At 38.8% G+C, this 20,975-nt stretch overlaps 1 protein-coding gene across 2 annotated transcripts; it reads left to right on the plus strand.

Annotated features, from left to right (window-relative positions):
- The first annotated feature begins 401 nt into the window (after positions 1–401).
- On the plus strand, positions 402–20,952 carry LOC136777344 (uncharacterized). Of its 2 annotated transcripts, none has more exons than XM_066733558.1 (14): positions 402–713; positions 13,833–14,076; positions 14,181–14,289; positions 14,360–14,384; positions 14,464–14,653; positions 15,142–15,458; positions 15,750–15,816; positions 15,885–16,160; positions 16,246–16,372; positions 16,446–16,735; positions 16,830–16,931; positions 16,996–17,082; positions 19,549–20,064; positions 20,146–20,307. In XM_066733558.1, the coding sequence occupies exons 1-14, from the start codon at positions 679–681 to the stop codon at positions 20,305–20,307; spliced, it is 2,547 nt and encodes an 848-aa protein (XP_066589655.1). In that variant the 5' UTR covers positions 402–678. The 2 variants fall into 2 exon arrangements, with proteins under 2 accessions (XP_066589655.1, XP_066589654.1); XM_066733557.1 differs by having other exon boundaries at positions 408–713; positions 19,549–20,073; positions 20,146–20,952.
- Positions 20,953–20,975: the final 23 nt, after the last annotated feature.

A 20,975-nucleotide genomic window follows, 5' to 3' on the forward strand; every position in this document is an offset into this window, starting at 1 on the left:
CTATATAGATAAGCAGAAGAAAAGTCTTCGTATTTCTCTCCCGTCTCTTTTCCCTTTCATCCTTTCTAAAGCGATAAAATACATTTGAGCTATGAGCTTTTTAACTGTGATTATTAAGGAAAAAATTTCTCCACTTAAGCACGGTTAATGTCTGCAGCAAGGCAGAAGAAAATTTTATGATTACGGGTATAACGCTTTGCGAGTGGTGGCAAATGGCGTACATGAATGATTGCGAGTATAATGCTTGTTTGTATACATGCAATATATATGCGCGTACCACCACCACCACCACCAGGACGAGCAGGAGTCAACCGAGTCAGGCAGGGCAGACCCAGCAATGCCCCCACACTGCCCACCACCACCACTTCACGGAGTACCACGGCACCATCCATCCACAGTACCTCCAGCATGGAAACCGAGCGACGACGACGAGTGGTAGGAACACTAGGAACACGGCGAGTGCGCATTCCGAGCTGAGTGCTCGGCCCAGTCGCTTTCAACCTGCCAGCTCGCAGGTGTCGCAGGCGTTGTTGCCAACTCGAGCCTGACGCGTAATTTTTCTATCTATAACAATCAAGAAGATAACACGCTTCTACTTGCTCGGAGCTTTTCAATAAACAACGAGTTAAAACTGTGCGAATTCAACGCTGCCCTAGCTGGGATTTATGGCACCACCCTATGGATAGTAACATGTCGACTGCCTTCATGCACCGGTATGCCAAACGTTAAATCGATACTCGCTTTGCTTTCGACCAATTACTCGCCTGCACTCTCCACAGTCTCCACTATCTATACATTCCTCTTTTTCTCTCTCTCTCTCTCTCTCTCTCTTACTCTCAAATATTTCCTTTGAAACTTCTTTATGCTTTCTGTAATGATTATTATAACATTAACTCTGAGGTTATAATCGAGAAGATTATACAATATTACCGACTCCCTATAACCTTTTAAGCGTACGCGAGTTTCGTAATTAGAATGGTGTTGGAGATAAACAGTGACAGTGGGAGGGAATGAGAAAAGATGCAACTTCTCAGATTAGACTCTTATCTATACCAAAAATAGCGAGCGTATGTAACAATATTTGACAGGAAACAACAACGTTTTTCTTGTATTATAATAAGAAACAATGAGGCGTCTCGCTTCACGTTTGCGTCAGCAAACTGAACCAGAAAAAACTTGCTTTTATATTATATGTAGGATGGCTTTGCGAAACGTTTGAAAACAATAGTCGTTGCTACATTACTGTCTGTGGCTGTGGAACAGAACAATCGGGTTTGCACACGAAAAGATTGTGTTTTCCAACGGGTTTTAGCTGCACGATTTTTGTCGAGTGGAGGAAAGCGGTTAATTTTGCTGGTAGAGAAAAATCAGAGCGAAATCGAAGTATGTAAATTAGGGTGTGTGCGCACGGTGCAATGAAAATTGTTTTTCTCGTGCGGGAGAAAGTTGAGGAGGTTAGGGAGACGAGACGGGGGACGCTGAGGATTTAGAAGCTTCTGGCGTAAATAAACGCGAGAGGCTCGTGACCGTCAAGAGACGGACAAGGTCTAAGGGGGACGAGGGGGGGTTGTGTATTCCAAATAAAACGGAAGAACCACGACACACACGCTCAGCCTCTTATAGTGAAATCCTGTTTTTCCAGCAATGCGATTTTTTCTAAAATTCCGTGCAAGTCACTGCGGTATACACTATGGGGCTGAGATGAAAATCGTTGATTCGGTTTCTTGGAAAATTGCAGAAAGTTGTGTACGTGTGTGTGTGCGTGTGTTTGTGCATCGGAGATGGTCGCGACGACGACGGAGTGGTCGAGAGAGGAAAAAGGAAAGAAGGCTCGCGCGCGCGCGCGGTCAATGGCTGCGACTGCGGTGTCCCAAGGTTCAAGGAAAGCGGACTGGTCCGATTCGACAACGTTCCGAGGTTACTAAGCAGGTGACGCGATCGTCAAATGCAGGTTAATCGAATACACTGTCTCGAAAGGATGTCTGCACGATGCGAACTATGCAATATTCGTTTCCGGAAGTCACTCCTACAACCCGTATAAATATGGAATCAAGATTCATTGAATTCAAAATTATTGCTGCTGTAATTGTATTGTTATATATAGGGCGTCCATTTTTAAACTTTCTTCATCCTCGATATTTTAATATTTAGTATTTAAGACTTTAGCGATTATTTCTACCCCCGCGGACAGTTCGTGAAATTTTATAAAATTTTAGTGTTGAATTCTATATTTTGAGTATATTTATATTGTTGTATAGGGAGAGAACGCGTCAATTTCTCAATGTGTGTGATCTATCCTTGTTTATAAGGTTTATGTAAATTAATAGAAAATTGACTTATTAAAAATGTCCACATTGTTGATGAAAATTATACCTCTATGGAATTTGTTTATATTTTTTATAAGTACTTGGAATTTTGCGAGTGGTACACGTTTTTAAATTGACACATTGTATATACACTATATAGTTTATTATTATACATAGTAGGAGAGACAATGAATGCGATATTTCGCTATCACGTTACCCGAGTGTCGACAGTTTCGTTTGCATCTTGCTACTATCGGGTGTCGTCGTTTAATTACACTTCCCAGGGTGAATGGAAAAAATCAAAACTCGGCAGATCTTAAATTTCTAAAGAAGAAGAAGAAGAATTGCTAGAATGGCAACCGGTCCGACTGACTCTCTATAGCGGTGCGGATTAAGCGTGATACTTTGCTGGTCCGGAAAAGAATAAGGCCAGTGACTCGTATAGGATTAGGCTCGCCATTACACGATCCACTTAATTCGCAGTTGAATACGAAGAACGAATCTTTGTTTGTATTTGGTTTAATAAACGAAATGCTTCAGTGGTGTCGGGAAAAGAATACGACCAGCAACTCGTATAGGATTAGGATTGTTCTCATACGAGCTACTCAATTCGCAGCTAAATGCAAAGAATAAATCTTCGATAATATTTTCCCATACATAAACAAGTGATTTGTATACATCTTTCAAACGTCTTTTAATCAAATAAATGACTAGAGGTGCTTATAAGACAATTTTTAGTCAAGTGTACTATATAAGATACTTTAACCCTTTACGCGGCTGGAAGTAGCCGGTATATCGACCAGTAGTAAAGGTAGCACCTTTACAGACCACATTCGCGTTAAACATACAGTCGAATTTCGCAAAAAACAAAGTCAATTTCAATGGAAAATTTCCTGTCTTTAAAGGAATAATAGAAAAAATACTTTAATGGTCTACAAAAAGAACAAGCTCAGGGATTTTTGCATGCTTAGGCTCACCATTACACGAGCCACTCGATACACAGTTAAAAACAAAGAACGAATAACTGATTGAGCTCAATTTAATAAACAAAACACATTGTTGGTTTCTGGGAAAGAATAAGTTGAATGATTGAGTTACAAGACTAGGCTCACCATTACACGAACCACTCAATTCGCTATTAAAAAGAAGCAAGGAATCTTCAATTTCATTGGTCGTAAGAATCAAATCGAAAAGTGCAAATAGAGGGGGTCCGATCGCTGTATTACGCAAAGCAGTTATATTAAGTTCTATAGCGTGCAAGAACTCGTGAACCACTTCCGGTGAATCGATCTTCCGGGTTGTAGGCGCAGCGTGGTTAACCGATATCGAAACGAGTTTCAGTCAAAGCCCCGAGCTACGTCTTGTAACTCACGAGTTTCACTTTGTCCCCCTTAATCTTATTCGCACATCCTTCTTTCCACGTGCAATTTTCCATTCTCGGAAAAACCGCTCTGCGATATATTTATCTCGTCGAATCTGATACGTTGAAACTGTTCTGTTCTTATCTATATAGATTTGCTTGCGACGCTTTTGGTTCTACTTAAACGTTCTTTGTTTGCTACTTTTTTCCAATTGGTATAAATCAAAATAAAGCCCTGCGGGATTTTACTCTCGAAAATATCGCCCTGCAATGTATATATGTATATATATATATATATATATATCACACCGAATCTTTTACTTAAACGTTCTTTCCTTACTTATATTTCTAATTAGTACACATCCAAATAAAGCCATGCGCGATTTTATTCTCGAAAAAACCGCTTGGAAATATATCTCATCGAATCTTATATTTTGAAAGTGCGTCGTTGATATTAACATAAATTTGTTTGCGTCGCTTTAGGCTGTACTTATCCATCGTTTCATTACTACTTTTTCCAATTTGTATCAAGATAACGACCTACGCGACTAATCAGAGCTCTCCTGAAGCATTGCGAATTATACAGCAGGAAGTTTAACGATTTCTCGAGATCAAAGCTACCGATTGGAAAAATCTTGTGCAACTTTGCCTCGCTTTACAACGGGGGTCTGCACCTCGCTTTACAACGAGGGTCTGCAGTTGGAGGAGGTTGATGGTGTTTTTCACTATTATTATTTATGTTTTATTATAATTAATACGCTTTATTTGGCTAGACAGTGTATATGTGTGTGTGCGCGCACACCTTTCGCCTAGAATCTCTTGTGCAACTCGGTATTGTCATTAAGAACGCTCGGAGTGAGTAACAATCGTCGGAATGTAGCAATTCTTCAAGTCGACGCGTAGAAGCGTCATAAAACATCGGAAATTTTAAGGCGCTCGAGTTTCGAAACAGCCACGTTAGATAACGCAAATCTATATATATATATATATATCTTATTATATTTTGCGCATTGTGAACAACTCGAGAGACTCATTGGTTCCCGCCAATTTCCAAATGCTCCAATTACGCAAACGATATTAAAAATCTCTCTGCGTTTTTTCAACGATAACGATAAAAAGACTGAAAATTCTTCCGCAATGCTCGCTCCGACGATAATGGCTAAATTGTATTCTCCATAAATCGACTTTGCACGTTGGCCCGCGCGCTTTCGACAAATTAGCCTTTCAAATTAGTCGTTTCTTGGAAACGAGACAATAATAATGGAGAATGCTGCATTTCTATTCTGACTTTGGTTCGTTTGGGAAAGGACCAATTGTAAGAGAGTCGAGAGGAGAAATGCCAGTGATAAGTGTGATTGGAAGCCTGTGGCCGTAAGCGAATTTGCCATGACTAATTATTCTTGTGCGTTAGACTGAAATGCCCTTGAAAAAGAAAGCTAATCGCTTTTGGGTAACATCGAATAACATTAATGTTTATATTTTTCAATAACGAAACAGCAAAAGTGCAGAACATATCTTCTTCTACCAATTTCGCTTTATTTAAGAAAAAAGTCGATTGCACGAGAGTTTGAAAAAAGAATTCTCGTAATTATAATTAAATGGAATATCAAAACCTCCCTGAAAAAGAAAGTTATCCACCTCCCGCAAATTGCAAACAACATCTACATGTATTATTGGTGCAGTTTGAAAAGTCGTAAAGGTTTCTTTTGCTCCAATAAAAATAGTCTCGAGCGACACGTAGATAAAAGAAGAAAATCGCTACTTTTTTCACTCTCATGGAAAAATAAAGGGAGTCACGGTGAAAGTTATACTGCGTTTTAACTGCTCGATATTAACGCTGAGTTTCTAACGTCAAATTTTCTTTAATTTTTTTCCGCCTCTTTTTAATTTCTTAAAAAAAACGCAGCACGTCGGAGATCTCGATTCCACGAATGGCTGCGCGAGAGGAGGTTAGAAAAGTGTATTTCTCTGGTGGATTATGCGGGTCGTCTTTTTATCAAGCTGTAGAACGGAGCATTGTGCGTCGTCCGTAATAGGGAAACACACGCGCGAGAACAAGCTCGGCACAATTCTGGGATCCTCGTTAACCGGGGTATTTCGCGAAATTTTTCCGGTGCCACCAGTTCCGACTTGTGTAACGGGCCATTGTCTGGCTGCTTTGATAACGATGCGAGAACCGTAATACTTAAGAAGATTAATCGTGCCGATTGTGGTGCTCGGTTAATTGGAAAAAATTGACGAACCAGATGAGGCATCGAAATTGCAAAAATCGTAGAAATTCCATGCTATTTCTTGTGAAGCAATCGACGTGTATATCTCGACCGGAAGTCAATATACATACCTATATATATATATATATATATATATAGAATAAAGAATGAGAATCAGTGTAGAGCGCAGGTTTATCGTAACAGTACTTGGCTGAATAATTCTGCAGCGAGGCTTATAAAAAAAGAATAAAATTGAGAAAATATTGGCTGTTGGGAAAATTGATGCAAATTTACTTGAAGAGGAAGAGGGGGGGGGGGGGGGATACTACGAGCCATTGTGGGTGAATGAAGTTCAACGATATGCGCGCGAGGCTATTATGCAATTTTTGAAGCGGATCGTTGGCGAATGGTGAAAATACTGCTGCGGACTGTACATAGACCACGCTTGGTTGCGTTTGGTGTTAAGTAGTGCGCGGAAGACACCTGGAAACGCGCACCAGCGCACGTGCAAGGGCGAGATGAGATGATCGTTTCCTATGTTAGATATATACCATATGCATGCATAAAAACTGCAGTTTCTCATTTGGATCGAGGAATCTAGCTACTCGCGCAACCTATGTATATAGAATTTCTAAAAAGGGAGGAAATTAAGGAGACTGATGGGGAAGAAGAGGAAAGATTAAAATATATAGGGTCCGTTGGCTGAAAAGCTCCAGGGCATAGATCAAAGAAGACGAGCATCTCCGCAACTATTAAAATTAACAATATTTTATTATTAAATCTTTTTTAATGCAAAAAGTGAGAGGTTTCGAAAAGGTTATATGCAAGAATATAATATCTCGTATATTTGCAAAGAGACGCTTCTTTTTGAGTGATCTGGGGCATTTTAACAGATGGACCTTGTATATACAGGGACCAACAAACGAATAGGAAATATTTTAATCACAGATTCCCTAGGGATTCTTTGAGTAAAAAGTTATAATGGATATTTTTTTATTCGAAGTAACCCAAATAATACCTCTGTAATCTGTCTTGCACCGTGCATATATATATATATATATATATATATAAACTAGTTTCTCATGTAGATCGAGGAATCCAGCCACTCGCGCACTCAATGTATATAGAATTTCCGGAGAGTCGGATAATGAAGGAGGCTGCTGCGGGAAAAAAGAGGAGAGATGAAAATTCCTTGGGTAGGCTCGAGTGAATGTAGGCGATCCATGCACGCATCGTAGTCTTTAATATCTCGCGCGAGACTCTCGTAGCGCAGAGCGTTTCAAATGTCGGCGTGCATTCGGAAACGAGGGGTGCGTGAGAAAACTCAGGCTAACTCCCGAGGCGTACGGACCGAACGAGGAAGAACTGCGCGTTGCATAATTAAGGATTGCCAAGAAAACTTCACTGATATTCAACGATATAATGATTCGCCGAGCAATTTCGAATTATTTTTCGCGTTGGTGCATCGAAAGGATGCGAATTGCAAATGCCGAGTGACAAAGAGGAATTCGAAGGTGCGAAACGGTTTAATTGGGAAGACTCTGGTAAGGGGGAGTATCTGTCTGTGTGTGCGTGTGTTTGTGAGATAGTAGTAGTACGCTGATGCGGCATGGGAATAAAGTTGTACAAGCGATTACGTCAGGCGAAACGCGAAATGTTTTTCTCAAGCATTTTCTATCCTTCTCTCTGCAGGCGAGCAGAGTTTAATGCGCGACGCACAATTATTCATCCGTAGGGAAAATAGAAAAGGTCGTTGGAAAATCGTGGTATTAGTTAATCGCTTATACAAAGAATTATGTTTTATATTATTTAATCAAATTTATACCCAATAAACTTCGATTCGCAGTTTTCTTGCGAATAATACTCGCGAACGATTATTCGTTTGAGGGGAAACAGTAAAGGTTTTGGCAAAATCTGGGTATTAATTAATTTTTTATATAAAGGATTATATATTTTAGTTTAATCAAATTTAATTTAAATAAAAAATGATTTTATGTGTGTGTGTGTTTGTGTACAGTTTTCTTGGAAAACTTCGAAAAGCACAATTATTTATTAGTAAAACAAATAGGAAAGGTCGTTGAAACACCTCAAGATTATAGAAAATTGCTTATCCGAAGAATAAAATATTATATTATTTAATAAACATTGTACTGAACAAAAATCAATTCGTACCTTTTTTACAAATACTCCCAATGCATGATTATTCATCCGTAAAATACAAAAAAATTCGTTAAAATTACAAAGATAATTATGGGTACCTTTATAACCCAAGACTGTCGTTACAAATTTACACTTTTCACTTTACAATCATTTTGTAGTAACAGTTATTACCTTATCCTTTAACAGTCCCATGAAAATCTACAATAACAGTCAGAATTACAAAGTTGCCCACGGTTATCGTAGTAATTATACAAAAATTGTTGCACTAGAAAAAAAAATAAAAACTCATGCAAAACTCTTAAATAAAAAAATCGCCTATCCAACCAATCAAACTTTTCGATAAAATTCAAAAGATCGATTCGTCTCAGGTTTCTTAGGGAAAACCGCTGCAATTAAGAAACATGTATGTGTTATCTTGGCCGTGAAAGCTGGTTTGTTTAATGGGAAAAATCCTGTGATGTTCGCGTTCTAATTCGGTGCTAATTGCTGGCGCGAGTTACGCAATGTTATATTCCTTCGATCGTAATTTGTTGGGAGGACCCGGTACCGAGAAATCCGATTGGACGAATTCACGACCGTACTTTCCACTCCTTATAAAGTTCAGTGGTGAAAACCCGGCGGTATTTAGATTACTCGAACTATGCCATAAGAAAACCAGAAGGCTTTATCGATCCCTCGCCGGGGAGTATCGGTCGATGAAGAGTTTAGAAAAACGCCCGGCTTTTTCTACTTAGCCGCCTGCAGGTCGATCCAGAAACGATTATCGAGAAAGCTCAGCGATAATCTTAATGGGCACGCAGGAGTTTTGCGCGAAAGTGTAATAATAAGTCACGCGTGGCACCAATAATACGTAGACGAATGGAAATGTATCATTTGGAAGCTGTAGTAAAAAATGTGTTTTTTTCTAATAAAGCGGTTGTACAGTCGTTTCAAAAAATACTGGCTTTTTCTACTTGATCACGTGATCAAACACAGGAATACCAAAAAAGCTCAGCAATAATCTTAATAGGCACGTAAAATTTTTACGCAAAAGTGTAATAATAAATCACGTATGCTACTAATAATACGTATACGAATGGAAATATATTATTTTAAAGTTGCAGTAAAAATAAAAGCTTTTTTCTTCTACTAAAGCATGTTACAGTCAATTCAAAAATCCTGGATTTTCCTATTATAATTAGTCACGTGATCAAATACAGAAATGCTTATAAAAAAGCTCAGCAATAATGTTAATGGGCACATAAAAGCTTTATGCGAAAGTCTAATCAGTTATACGTGGCACCAATAATACGTACACGAATGGAAATATTTTATTTGAAAGCTGTAATAAAATAATGTGCTTTTTCGTCTAATAAAGCACTTGTACAGTCAATTCCAAAATCCTGGATTTTCCTATTATAATTAGTCACGTGATCAAACACAGAAATGCTTACAAGAAAGCTCAGCGATAATCTTAGAGTTTTACACGAAAGTAAAATAGTAATCACACGTGACACAAATACACGAAGAAACTCGAAATGGCCGTTACATCGAAAAACTGTTTTTTCTTTTTGTTCAACGCAGTACTTGTACAGTCGATTTTAGAGTGCACGCACGTACCTTTTGGAAGTCTGGAACTACAGTATAGGAATACAATGGTCGACACACATATAAAAACTCGTCCCACGATTCTAGCAAGATATATAGCTGTTCGGACGCGGACGATCTACGAAGAGAATTACCGTAAAGCAGTAGCTATTTACGAGTGTTGCGCGATCCACAAGCATTGATCTTCCAAGCACGTTTGAAAGGTACAAACGGGAAATTAATAAATACCGTTTTCCAGAGCGCGAAAGCGAATTTTCTAGTGATGGAAATTTCGAGCGGTACACGAAGATTAATGTTACCTAATATTGATCTAAAAGAGGTCTAAAAGAACGAAATACAGAAATATTTTGGCACTAAATAAATATTTGATGAAAAACAGTGAAAGTTAATTAAATTAATCATATTTTACTTGAATTAAGAAGTTTTAAGAATAGTTTGATAAAATAGTGATATTTTTCAGATGATAAAGAATGAATTGTTTTTTGTTATTAAGACAAAATTTTCTTGATAGTAGTATATTAATTTTCTATATCTATATATATATATATAATACCACTAGCGAATAAAACAGCAAAACGTTACATAAACTGCAGTATTATCCACCAGTGGTAGCTGTCATTAAGGCGACCGTTAGGCTCGACGAACAAATTATTCGTGGCATTCTATCGACATTCTTTCCCCAACATTATTACCGGCGTCGTCGAATAATCAACGCTCTACCGTTCACCGCAAAAAAATACAAGCGCGACGTTTAAAAGAAAATATTTTTCCGGATAAAAAAATATTACAGTGAGGAGATTTTCTTTCCAAGATGGCTGCCATTCTCTGTCCCGTTAAGATTTCTCGTACAAGATTCGTTTTCGTCACGGCCGAATTCATCCGGCTCGTCCGGTTTTACCTAAATGACTGTCCGAGCCAACAGACCCATCGATGCCGCACTTTTCCATCGCACTATTCCTCTTTCACTCTCGTCTCATACTCGTCTATCGAACGTTCTCGCGAATCCATCAGTTTACATCTGTGGTATATAAGGATATGCATAGATGCAAGGAATAAGAAATATTATCTAAATTTGTGCAACAATTTTTATGAATATTTTTTATTATCTAAGATTAGAAGATAATTTTGTTGTTGTCTATTGAACCTTTCGAGAATTCTTCAGTTTTATCTATAGTATATAAGGGTTTGTATAGATACAAAAAGCATAAAATTTATACACAGATCTTCTTTGCAAACTTTTTATTATTAACATTAAAGTGTTATGGAAAATTTTGATATTTTTAATAATTACGGTGATAAACATAAACGTTTATTTTACGTGCATGCTTCGGGGCATTTCACAAGTGGCGAACCTTGTACAGGATCTATTACTTAAAAGTTTAAAACACCCCGGAGCATAGATGTAAAAACGTTTACATTTGTATAGCCATGTTATAAGAAACATTAAATTTTTATATAGAGATACCTCGAAAACTCATATTATTTACATTCAAATAAGTATTAAAAAAACTGGAATTTTTGTAACACGACACCTGCAAGTTTAATTACAATTCTATTTATTTTTTTGGTTTTCGTATAACAGTAAATAAATTCATTCAACGATATTATATATTTTCCTCAAGTCACCCAACAATCCACAAACACACACACAAAGAAATAAACAGAAAATCACTGTAGAATTAGCATTAATACTTACGGATGTAAACATAAACGTTTTCTTACGTTCACGCTTCGCAGCGTCTGAGGTATACAAACCCTGTATGCACTACATAACTCTGTATACGTTTCAAAAACCACGCGTGCCACAAGAATTGTTGCACTCTCGATAAAGAGAAAAAGAATAAAACCGGACGAGTATAAAAAACACGTGAAAGATAAGAATAATATGTAAACACTTTCAAACGCTGAGAAACGAGACGAAATAAAAACAAAAAGCAAAATGATTGTAGGAAAAGGAGTATTTGATGGAGGAACGAGTGTAAAAATCGCGAAAGGTTGACAATAATATGTAAACACTTTCATAATCGAAGAAATGAGACGAAATAAAAACAAACAGCAAGATGATTCTAGGAAAAGGAGTTTGATCGAGGAACGAGTATAAAAAACACGAGGGTGAGAATAATACGTAAACACTTTCATAATATGAGAAATGAGACGAAATAAAAACAAAAAACAAGATGATCCTAGGAAAAGGAGTTTGATCGAGGAATGAGTATAAAAAGCACGAAAGGGTGAGAATAATACGTAAACACTTTCATAATCTGAGAAATGAGACGAAATAAAAACAAAATACAAGACGATCGTAGGAAAAGGAGTGTTTGATCGAGGAACGAGGTCGTAGGGTCGGAAACAAAAGGGCGTCCACCTTTCTCGTGTTTCGTGGCAGCTTTCTCCGCGACGGGGCTGTAATTAGCATAAATTGCGGCGAGAATTCGAGAGCCGCGAGGATCCATCTGAAAAATGGCGGAAGTGGAAGAAGGCATAGGTCGAAGGACGTTGTTTGTTCAAACGCTGGAAACACTGAAAAGGGATAATAGAGAAAGGACGATTTGTCAGAGACGAGGAATCTTGACAGCCATGCGCTGTTACATATTTTTTCAGCTCCGGGAGTGATCCCGCTACACGCTTATCTTGGGTATTCCACTCACGAGTCTCTGGTCGTATGCTAATTCTGTTGAAACGGTCGGACAATGGATCTGTCGAAACTCTGACGAATTTCTAAATTGTGGAGGGGGGGGGGGGGATAAATGGGAAAAAAACATGAATAATTGGATTAAAGCAATTAAACTACCGAACATTTTTTTCGTTGACACTGTGACAAATTTATAAATTGAGAGGTAAATAAAAAAAAATAAATAGCATAATTAATAGAATCCAAGCAATTAAACGGTTAAACAATTTTTTATTGAGATTCTGATACATTTTTAAATAGAGGGAAAGATCGAAAATAATAAATAACATAATTAGTAGAACCCAAGGAAATAAATAGACAATTTTTCTATCGACATTCTAATAAATTTCTAAATTGAGGGGGAGGGAGGTAAACCAATAAAAATATAATATAATTAACATGTCCAAAGTAATTAAACATTTGTACAATGAAAATGTAAAAACTATGAATTTCTAAATAGAGAAGGGTGGGTCGAAAAAAAATTAAAAAACGTAAATAATTGGACCAAAGCAATTAAGATACTTGTAACAGCCGAAGCACGTGGGTGTTTCGGACAAAAGGTCACGGGTTAATGGCCTAAGGTCAAAATTTTCGCGATTCGATCGGGCATATCGATACTTCCAGGTAAGTTACACACACACACACCTATACACGTACTATACCGTTACGAGTTATACGGCCCGATATCGGTCGTTGTTTGACGCGCGCACGAAAGTGTTACGACTGTTAACCACACGACTTTGTAAGTATTTTCAGCGTTTAACGTCCTTAATCACGTGACTCCCTACAGCATCCAGCTTGACCGTTCATACCAGTTGCTTGCTTCACGCGCGAGAAAGAGAAAACGGCGGGTAAAAAAAATTGACAGCGACACGTAAACAATAACATTTCCGCTTCTGTTATTGATTTATTCGTCGAATGCAGGCATTATTCGGTTACCTAGAAAATAGTATATATACGTATAGCAATGCAGTATCCGAGTGTAAACATTTCTTCCAACTCCATACACTTTTTTCTCCATTATATTTATACTTGAAAATAAACCCACCACGTTTTCTTTTCTCGACGGAGAATTGACATTAGAAACTTCTGTTGGGGACTCTTATACAATGCACAAGCTGCTCGGTATAATAACACTTCCGGCTCTCGATATCAACTTATCGACTCCCACTGTATAAACCGATCGATATCCATTGATGCATAAATTAAATAACGCACTGTTTCTATATATATAAAACACGCGCGCACTTTAATATTTTCTCCTCGACACCGATCAATACCACTCAATTATATACCTATAAAGAAATTAATAAAGTCAATTAAGTGACACGAAAGAAATGTCGAGATGTTCGGTTATGGCTCCCATCGATTAAACTAACAGAGATCGTTACGCAATGTCAATCAAGTTTTAATTGAGAACTTGCGTAATTTTCCTTGCGAAACTAATGATAATAATAATAATAACACGCGTAAATAGGAATAGAATATACGAGAGGATGGTGGAGTCTAGCAAATAACAAGTTTTTTGTGTTTTGCAGAAGGGCGAATTCCTCGGGTGCATCCAGCACCGGGACAGGATCGTCCATTGGCGGAGGACCCGGGAACCTGGTGGGATCGGGCGCTGGCAGGATGGCAGTGATAGGAGTCACCAGGAACGTTCGCCTACGGAGAAGAGGTGCTTCCGGTTTCGGATTCTCCCTGCGTGGGGGACGAGAATACGCGGCTGGCTTCTACGTGAGCGAGGTCCAACCTGGTGGCGAAGCACATAGAAACGGACTGAGGGTATTGATAAGATACTATTCTCTCTCTAATTTTATAAATTTGTTTTGTTTTTGGGAAATTGATAAGTGCAAAATTATTGCGAAATTATGCTAATAATTCTTTAGGTTGGGGACCAGATAATCAGGGTCAATGGCTACCCGGTGGAGGACGCTGTTCACCAGGAAGTGGCGCTGCTGGCGAAGAACCAACAAGTCCTTGTGTTGAAAATTCGAAGTGAGTTTTTTTTCTTTAAATTTTTGCAATTTTTCTGCGAGAGTTTTAAGATTTATCGTTTGATTTTTAGGTGTTGGAATGATACCAGTTAAAGAGTAAGTATATACATATATATGTATATGTCGAGGTGAAAACTACTGGATGTAAAAATAAAATCCTTTGTAATTCGCGAAGCAACCCGAATGATCCTGTCACGTGGCACATGGTTCAGCAACAACAGCAACAACAACAGCACGGGGAGTACAACGAGGGTGGCTTGGGAGGGGCTTCAACAACAGAAATCAGATTGCGAATTCTTGTTGGCGAGAAAGGACGTCTTGGTTGTGGAGTCTGCAGAGGAGTGGTTCCAGGACTCACTGTACAGGTGCACAGTTATTTTGTGGCATAATATTTTTCTCTCTGTGATGAGATTTAAAATTGTAGGTATTTAGTTGGTTGCAATTATAACTGCTTTAAACAAATACTTCTTGGGCTTTACTAATTATTTCAGTACTAAAACTATATTTCTTTCCTGAGCAAATACTTCTTTCTGTCTCAATAAAATTGTAGCCAATAAAATATTCAACTGATTCTAAGAAATATTTTTTACAACGTGGCCTATGTAGTAAATTCACTCTAATAACTCCTACAGTTTAAAGTACAAGATAATTATTATATGTATTAAGCTCATCGATAATTAGAATATGCAATTAATTTTTAATTTAGAAAATAAAAATACTTGTGTAATTTAAATTCAAAATTTTCTACGATTCGTGTATCAAGAATTATTGAGGGTGAACAAGATACACAGGAGCACCCTGTGTATAACATATATAATTTGTGACAACTTCTAACAAGGAAATTAAATTTTAGGGTACGAGAGAGAACGGTCCTGCAAGGGCAGCTGGATTAAAAGCAGGGGACGTGATAATTTGGTGCAATGGTCAACGTTTGACGGATTTGCCATTCGAGAGGGCGATAGAAGTGATGCGAGGATCGGCGGTTTTAGATGTGATCGTCCAGAGACCAAGCAGCAACCATTTGTACGACTGTCCGGAGCCACTTTGGGCCCGAGGGTCCAGTGGTTACGACTCTGAAACCTCCAGCATCGTCAGTCCACCCCTGAGACACAACCCCTCCTCCCCTCAACACAGGTACACCAAGGACGACAGTTGCATCAGAAATCCAAGGTGAAGACCTCTCCCCCCCCCCCTTCCCCCTCTTATACATGATCAAACGTGTACCATAAAAGAAGAAAACTCGTAAAAATTCAACGATGGGTGGAGTTTAGATTTATATCACTCGGTACCAACGAGTTCCTTTAGGGAAAATCTTGCAAAACTCGAGACACATTGCTCATAATATTATTATTCAACGAGAGAAAGTTTGGTCTACCATAGGACATTCCTCTACATTGAATTATAATGTATATATATATATATGTATATAGTATTGTAATAGAGTTTCTCTATCATTTTTAGGATTTGCTGTCCTCTGGCTCTGTCCACCGGAAGTTGTGGCTCTTCCGAATGGAACCATTTGGATCAGGTAGTTCTCGACTAAATACAAAATTAGTACAGAATCAGTTCAGCAACTCCATATGATTTTTACAATAGAGCCCCGAATGGACGAGGAAACCCAACAACACGACTGTGATTCGTGTGAACCAGAACGACAATCGTGGATCGACTCAACCGATGCATTTGAGCGGGGAATACGAGGACGATATGAACAGTGGCGAACCACTGTACGACCCAGTCGCTCCCAGAATCGATTACGAAGTGCACGACTTCGATGCCAATCCTCGAGAAGAGGCGAATCGTAGATTGGCTTACAGAAGACAACGTGACGTCATTTATGACGGGTCAGGGGACCAGACACAAAATTATAAAGTAATGGAATATTATTAATTTATTCTAGTGGACGTATAAAAAACTCTTTTGTATAAATATTGTATTAAATAATTGTTCGTTACAGGAAAATGGTAGACCAGACCCCCAGAGACAAGTGGATGTAGAGAGGAAAACTATAACAACTGTAGAAGTCCATCAGTCTGTTTGTCCACCAGCCCCTCCCCCACCACTGCCTTACAAATGGCCAGCAGGTTTTATTTTTATTTTGTTTCTTGCAAGAGAATTTTTAACAGCTTCCATTGCTGATTGGTTAATTTATTCCAGAAGGAAAACCCATGAATGCCATGGGCATCCAAATGGGTAGCACAATGTCCATGGGAAGCACAGGATCCACAGAGACAGAGTCCAGTTTGGAATCATCCTGCAGCAAGGATTCAGCCTCGACTTCTTCATCCTTATCTACGTCATCCTGCGAACCTCCCTCGAATATCCCCTTCGGACCAGATGCTGCCAACATTTTGAAGCCTGATAACAGAAACGTTCGAACGTCGCCAATAGCCACTACTAATCTCAGTACTGCCATAGCACAGGAATTGCAAAGACGAGCTCAACAGGTTTAGTGTTTTATTTCTCCTGGAATAGTGCAATTATTATACTTAATTAAAAGTGTTAATTCACATAAAAACACTGCTTTCCTACGTTACATAGAGGATCATGAAAGCAGAGGCTGGTGAGAAACCTCCGGAGCCAAGAAAACCACAAAATGCAGAATCCCTGAGGTCGCAAGAGCAAAAAGTTGCCCACGACAAGGTACGTTGATCAGATTCAAAAAGCAGCAGTGCAAAATCAATCTTCCTCACTTTCTCCTTTCCAGTTGATGGAGGAGTTCAAGCTGGCTCATCGAAAAATGTTCAACAATGCCCAGCAGAGACAGCAGCAGCTGGAAAAAGCATCGGAACAGGTAAGAGAGAGAAAAAAAGAGTTTTTGCAATAATTTAGAAACCACGATGAAAGTTAACAAGGTGCAGAAATTTTACATCCATGACACGGTTCGGAGTATCAACTGTAGTGGGTTTCGATCGAAACGACGGATAAGCGGATAAGATTAAATTGACGTGGAGTCCTTGCCTGTAAAGTGCACGTAATTTTATTGTTATTTTTTATCGACTCGTGGTTATCAGCTGTTTCAGTGAAATCATTATTTATCAATCGTGTAAATTAAATTCTCGCCAACGTCGATAAATGACGACTCTATCTTTCAGTGGAATATAATTTTTTTTGTTTACTCAATCATCCACCTTATTTATCTATCGTTTCAGCAACTATTGCAGTTTTCCAGGTGGATCAAATTTTTTCCTTGTGCTGCATCGTTAGGCGCGAGGAATTCTTTCTCAATTAGACTCGTTCACGGCTCCGATGCATTATTCATACTTTCACTTTTTGCGCCGGTTAAAGCTCGAACGAGCTCTCGTGCGAATTTGCGGAATGTTCGGGTCGATGAAAAAATTGCATCGTCCTCGATGAGGAACAAAGCGGTAACGCCGGCGTCCAGGGAAAACGGAGAAAGTTTCTATGTATAGTCACCGCGCGCTAACCGATGCTATTACGGAATTACCCGGGTGATAACTGATTATTATAAATCTACTGGTAAACACTGGACTTTTTTCCAATCACACTTCCCGATTCCCTTGAAAGATTAACCATGTTTTTTTTTTCAATTGCCCATTTCCTAATTTGCCTCCTTATCTCTAGTTTTCAAGGTCACGTGGATTAATTCCAACTTTAAAATCTTTTATCGATAATTGTAAATTAAAGCATGTTGTGGCAAAAGTGAGAATCCCCAAAAAAGAATTTTTTACAGGAGACAATATTTTTGAATGTACCTTCTTGCTCAGTATTAGCATAAATTCATATTTTGTTGGTCCATTAAAAGCTATTATTCTATATTCAGGACTAAAATGATTTTTTTAAACTACATTTTGATTGTCTGTATAAAAGGCAATAAAAATAATGTTAGAAAAAACAAGAAAATAGACAATTTTACAGATATACGTCTCAATTGTTAATTTTCTCATTTTTGTTCTTATCTCTGCTTTAAACCTGAGGTTACGTGGATAAATTTCAAATTTACTTTCGTGTATCTAAAATAAAAAATTGCCATTTTCTAATTTTTCCCTTATCTCTACTTTCCACCAGGTTACGTGGATCAATCGCAACTTTAATTTCGCATATCGAGGATTTTAAAAAGCGCGGATACGGAAATCAATTTGTATCCTGTTTAGGAAAAGTAACAATAATCGCAGCCTTTCCATTGTTAGTAATGGTACGGTAGGTTTTATATCGACCGTTCCTGTGCTGCAAGAATAATGTGAAATTTAAATAGAAAAACGGTGGTTCGGAATTTTTCACTCGTACAACAGAGCCACGGCTGTTATTACTAATTACACAATCGTCCCGAGCGAAGACCTGGCAACGCAAACAGATAAGGGGCCAAAATTATAATGTCTCGTGAGGATAGTCGTAATAACCTACACCCACACTCTTACACATTTACGAGCGTGCAGGTACGAAGCTACCAATACCAATAGACTAGGATATTGTTGAAAACGTCAGTGAAGAGATAGCGAGCTGTGCCGCCGTTTTAAGTCACGCACAGTACATTCTGTCTCAGTTCGCAGCTTTGCCCGCTGGCGAAAGCCACGACTCCGTGGCTTTTCCCTAGTTTCTTCGAAAATCGTGGAGAATTCGCGGAGAACATTGTGGAGAACACTTACAATTATTGGAAAGTCGTGAAGAAAATTTTGGAAATTTTATAACGTAACATTATCAAGGTCAAAGGATTTTTAAATCGCAGGATCGCACTCGAGCTGTTATCGTTTCGTTCTTGACCAATCGTCTGTGTCTCCCGAGTAACTTCCTTGCGCACGTCACGTTGGTTCTTCGGCGAAGATAGACGCGGAAATAATAAGTGTCTTACGTAACACACGACGTAAGCAGTCGTGTGTCAGTCTCGTGAGGGTCTTGAAATTTTGCTGTGGCAGCTTGAGAATTCGCCACTCGTTGGATAACCATGCGCAGAAGCTGAAGACCGTTCGTAATCTCGTAGTTTGCAATAATGAGAGGGTCCACGTTGATGAACAAGAAGAAGGACGGTGATGAGGACGCACCGCGTAAGGGACGCATTCTGGTCACGGTGACGCCTTACACCGTTAGTATATTTGCAATAAATTGCGGAACAGCTAAGAAAACATTTAATCGAAAGTGCAGCGTAAGTCTGACATCCGGTCTCATGCTGGCCAATTAGAGACGACCTTCGTTGAACAATGGATCGCTCGTAACGTTCTCGCTATAACATTTGATTCTCGAGACGCAGATATTATGCTATATATACAATATTTTAATAGAAATTATATCTATATGCTTTCAGGAGCAGGAGAAGCGCATGGTGAAAGATGGCGCGCAAAGCGTGACGTCACAGGTACCACCGGTACCACCTCCACTTCCGGTACCGAAGAAACGCACTCCTGATGAATCTGTGGAGATGCAGAGTATCGAGTCCTTTAAATTAAAGGAGCCGCCGATTCCAGTGGTTCCCAAACCACCGTCAACATATTTCTCAGGAGGAACCTCTAATGGGACAGTCAGGAGTCCTGTGAAGACGCAATTTAATGGCAAGGACGAAGTGGACAGGTCCAAACCATCCTCTCCTTTGCAGGAGAAACCAAAAAATCCTGGTAAAGTTGCTATCAGGATAGGTGCCTACGTTGGCGAGAGCAAACAACCGGCGAAGCTTGATTTCCTTGGCCAGCAGCAGCAGGTCAAACCGGAAGTGAAGAATCCTGTAGCAAACGAAGAATCTACCAACGCTCCTGTGGTCTCCAGACTGCAGAACGAGTTGGTTGCAACTTTGCAGAGATCAAACCTGAGGAGAAAGACTGAAGCTGTGAATTCGGTTGGTTGATAATAAATTCTAATTGTTAAGTTATTTTACCTTAAATTTATAAATTTTTACATTTTTTTACAGGATAATCAACTGGCTCCTAAACCAGTTCCCGATGCGAGTTACAACTCCGAAACAACGAATCCTGAGCCTGGAAAGCTTCCACAGTCCAGCGTGGACAGATTGGCCTCTGCCCTTGGCAATCGCGTTACCATTAAGGTCAATCCTGAAAATTCTGCTCGATAACTTGCAGGCTGCCACTTTGTACATTTTTTATATAACAATTGTAATCTTCCTATTTGTATTATCGGAGGCACGCGCCTCTTTTTACATCTTATTTATTATACATTGCAAGAATTGTTAGCGATATATATATAGAATTACTATCGGCGAACGGACACGCTGGTTGAATTCAATGAACTGATTTTAAGCGCTATAAATTATTATATATCAGCTACATAGCTTTTCTCGCGAACGTTTCATCAGTTTTTCAAGATTCTGTAATTATATATAGCATATACTACATACATTTTGCCTTACACGTTGTAGCAATGGTACTCGACTTCACATGTTTTACAGCCAAAACACGAATACTTATTCCACAGTGTGCGTGTGGTGCGTGTATCTATATCCCCCTCCACTCGCCTTCCAGCTGTAAACAGTGTGATCCTGCTACACCACTGCATTGTAGTAATATACTTACACGCGCTAACTTCGTTGGATTAAGTATCGATAATTATTCATTGAATTCAATCTTTGCATTATCGCTATTTATACAAAAATCGTGTACCGAAGAAAATGGTTTTCTTAACCTGCGGCTATGTACGAGTCAAGTGGACTCGCTATAAGCTTTTGACTGCGAATAAAGAGAATAAAGATTTTTAACGCAAAATATTGTAGCTATGTGAAAATGC

This window comes from Prorops nasuta, unplaced genomic scaffold (assembly GCF_024137725.1).
Source record: "Prorops nasuta isolate Cenicafe-Biocafe unplaced genomic scaffold, Cenicafe_Pnas_1.2 PNAS00011, whole genome shotgun sequence".
Lineage (NCBI taxonomy): Eukaryota > Metazoa > Arthropoda > Insecta > Hymenoptera > Bethylidae > Prorops > Prorops nasuta.

Coding starts and splice junctions, on each gene's coding strand:
- LOC136777344 (XM_066733557.1), top strand. CDS start 679: ATGGATAGTAACATGTCGACTGCCTTCATGCACCG. Junction 14,385..14,463: donor GGAATGATACCAGTTAAAGA/GTAAGTATATAC, acceptor TAATTCGCGAAG/CAACCCGAATGATCCTGTCA. Junction 16,161..16,245: donor ACCAGACACAAAATTATAAA/GTAATGGAATAT, acceptor TGTTCGTTACAG/GAAAATGGTAGACCAGACCC.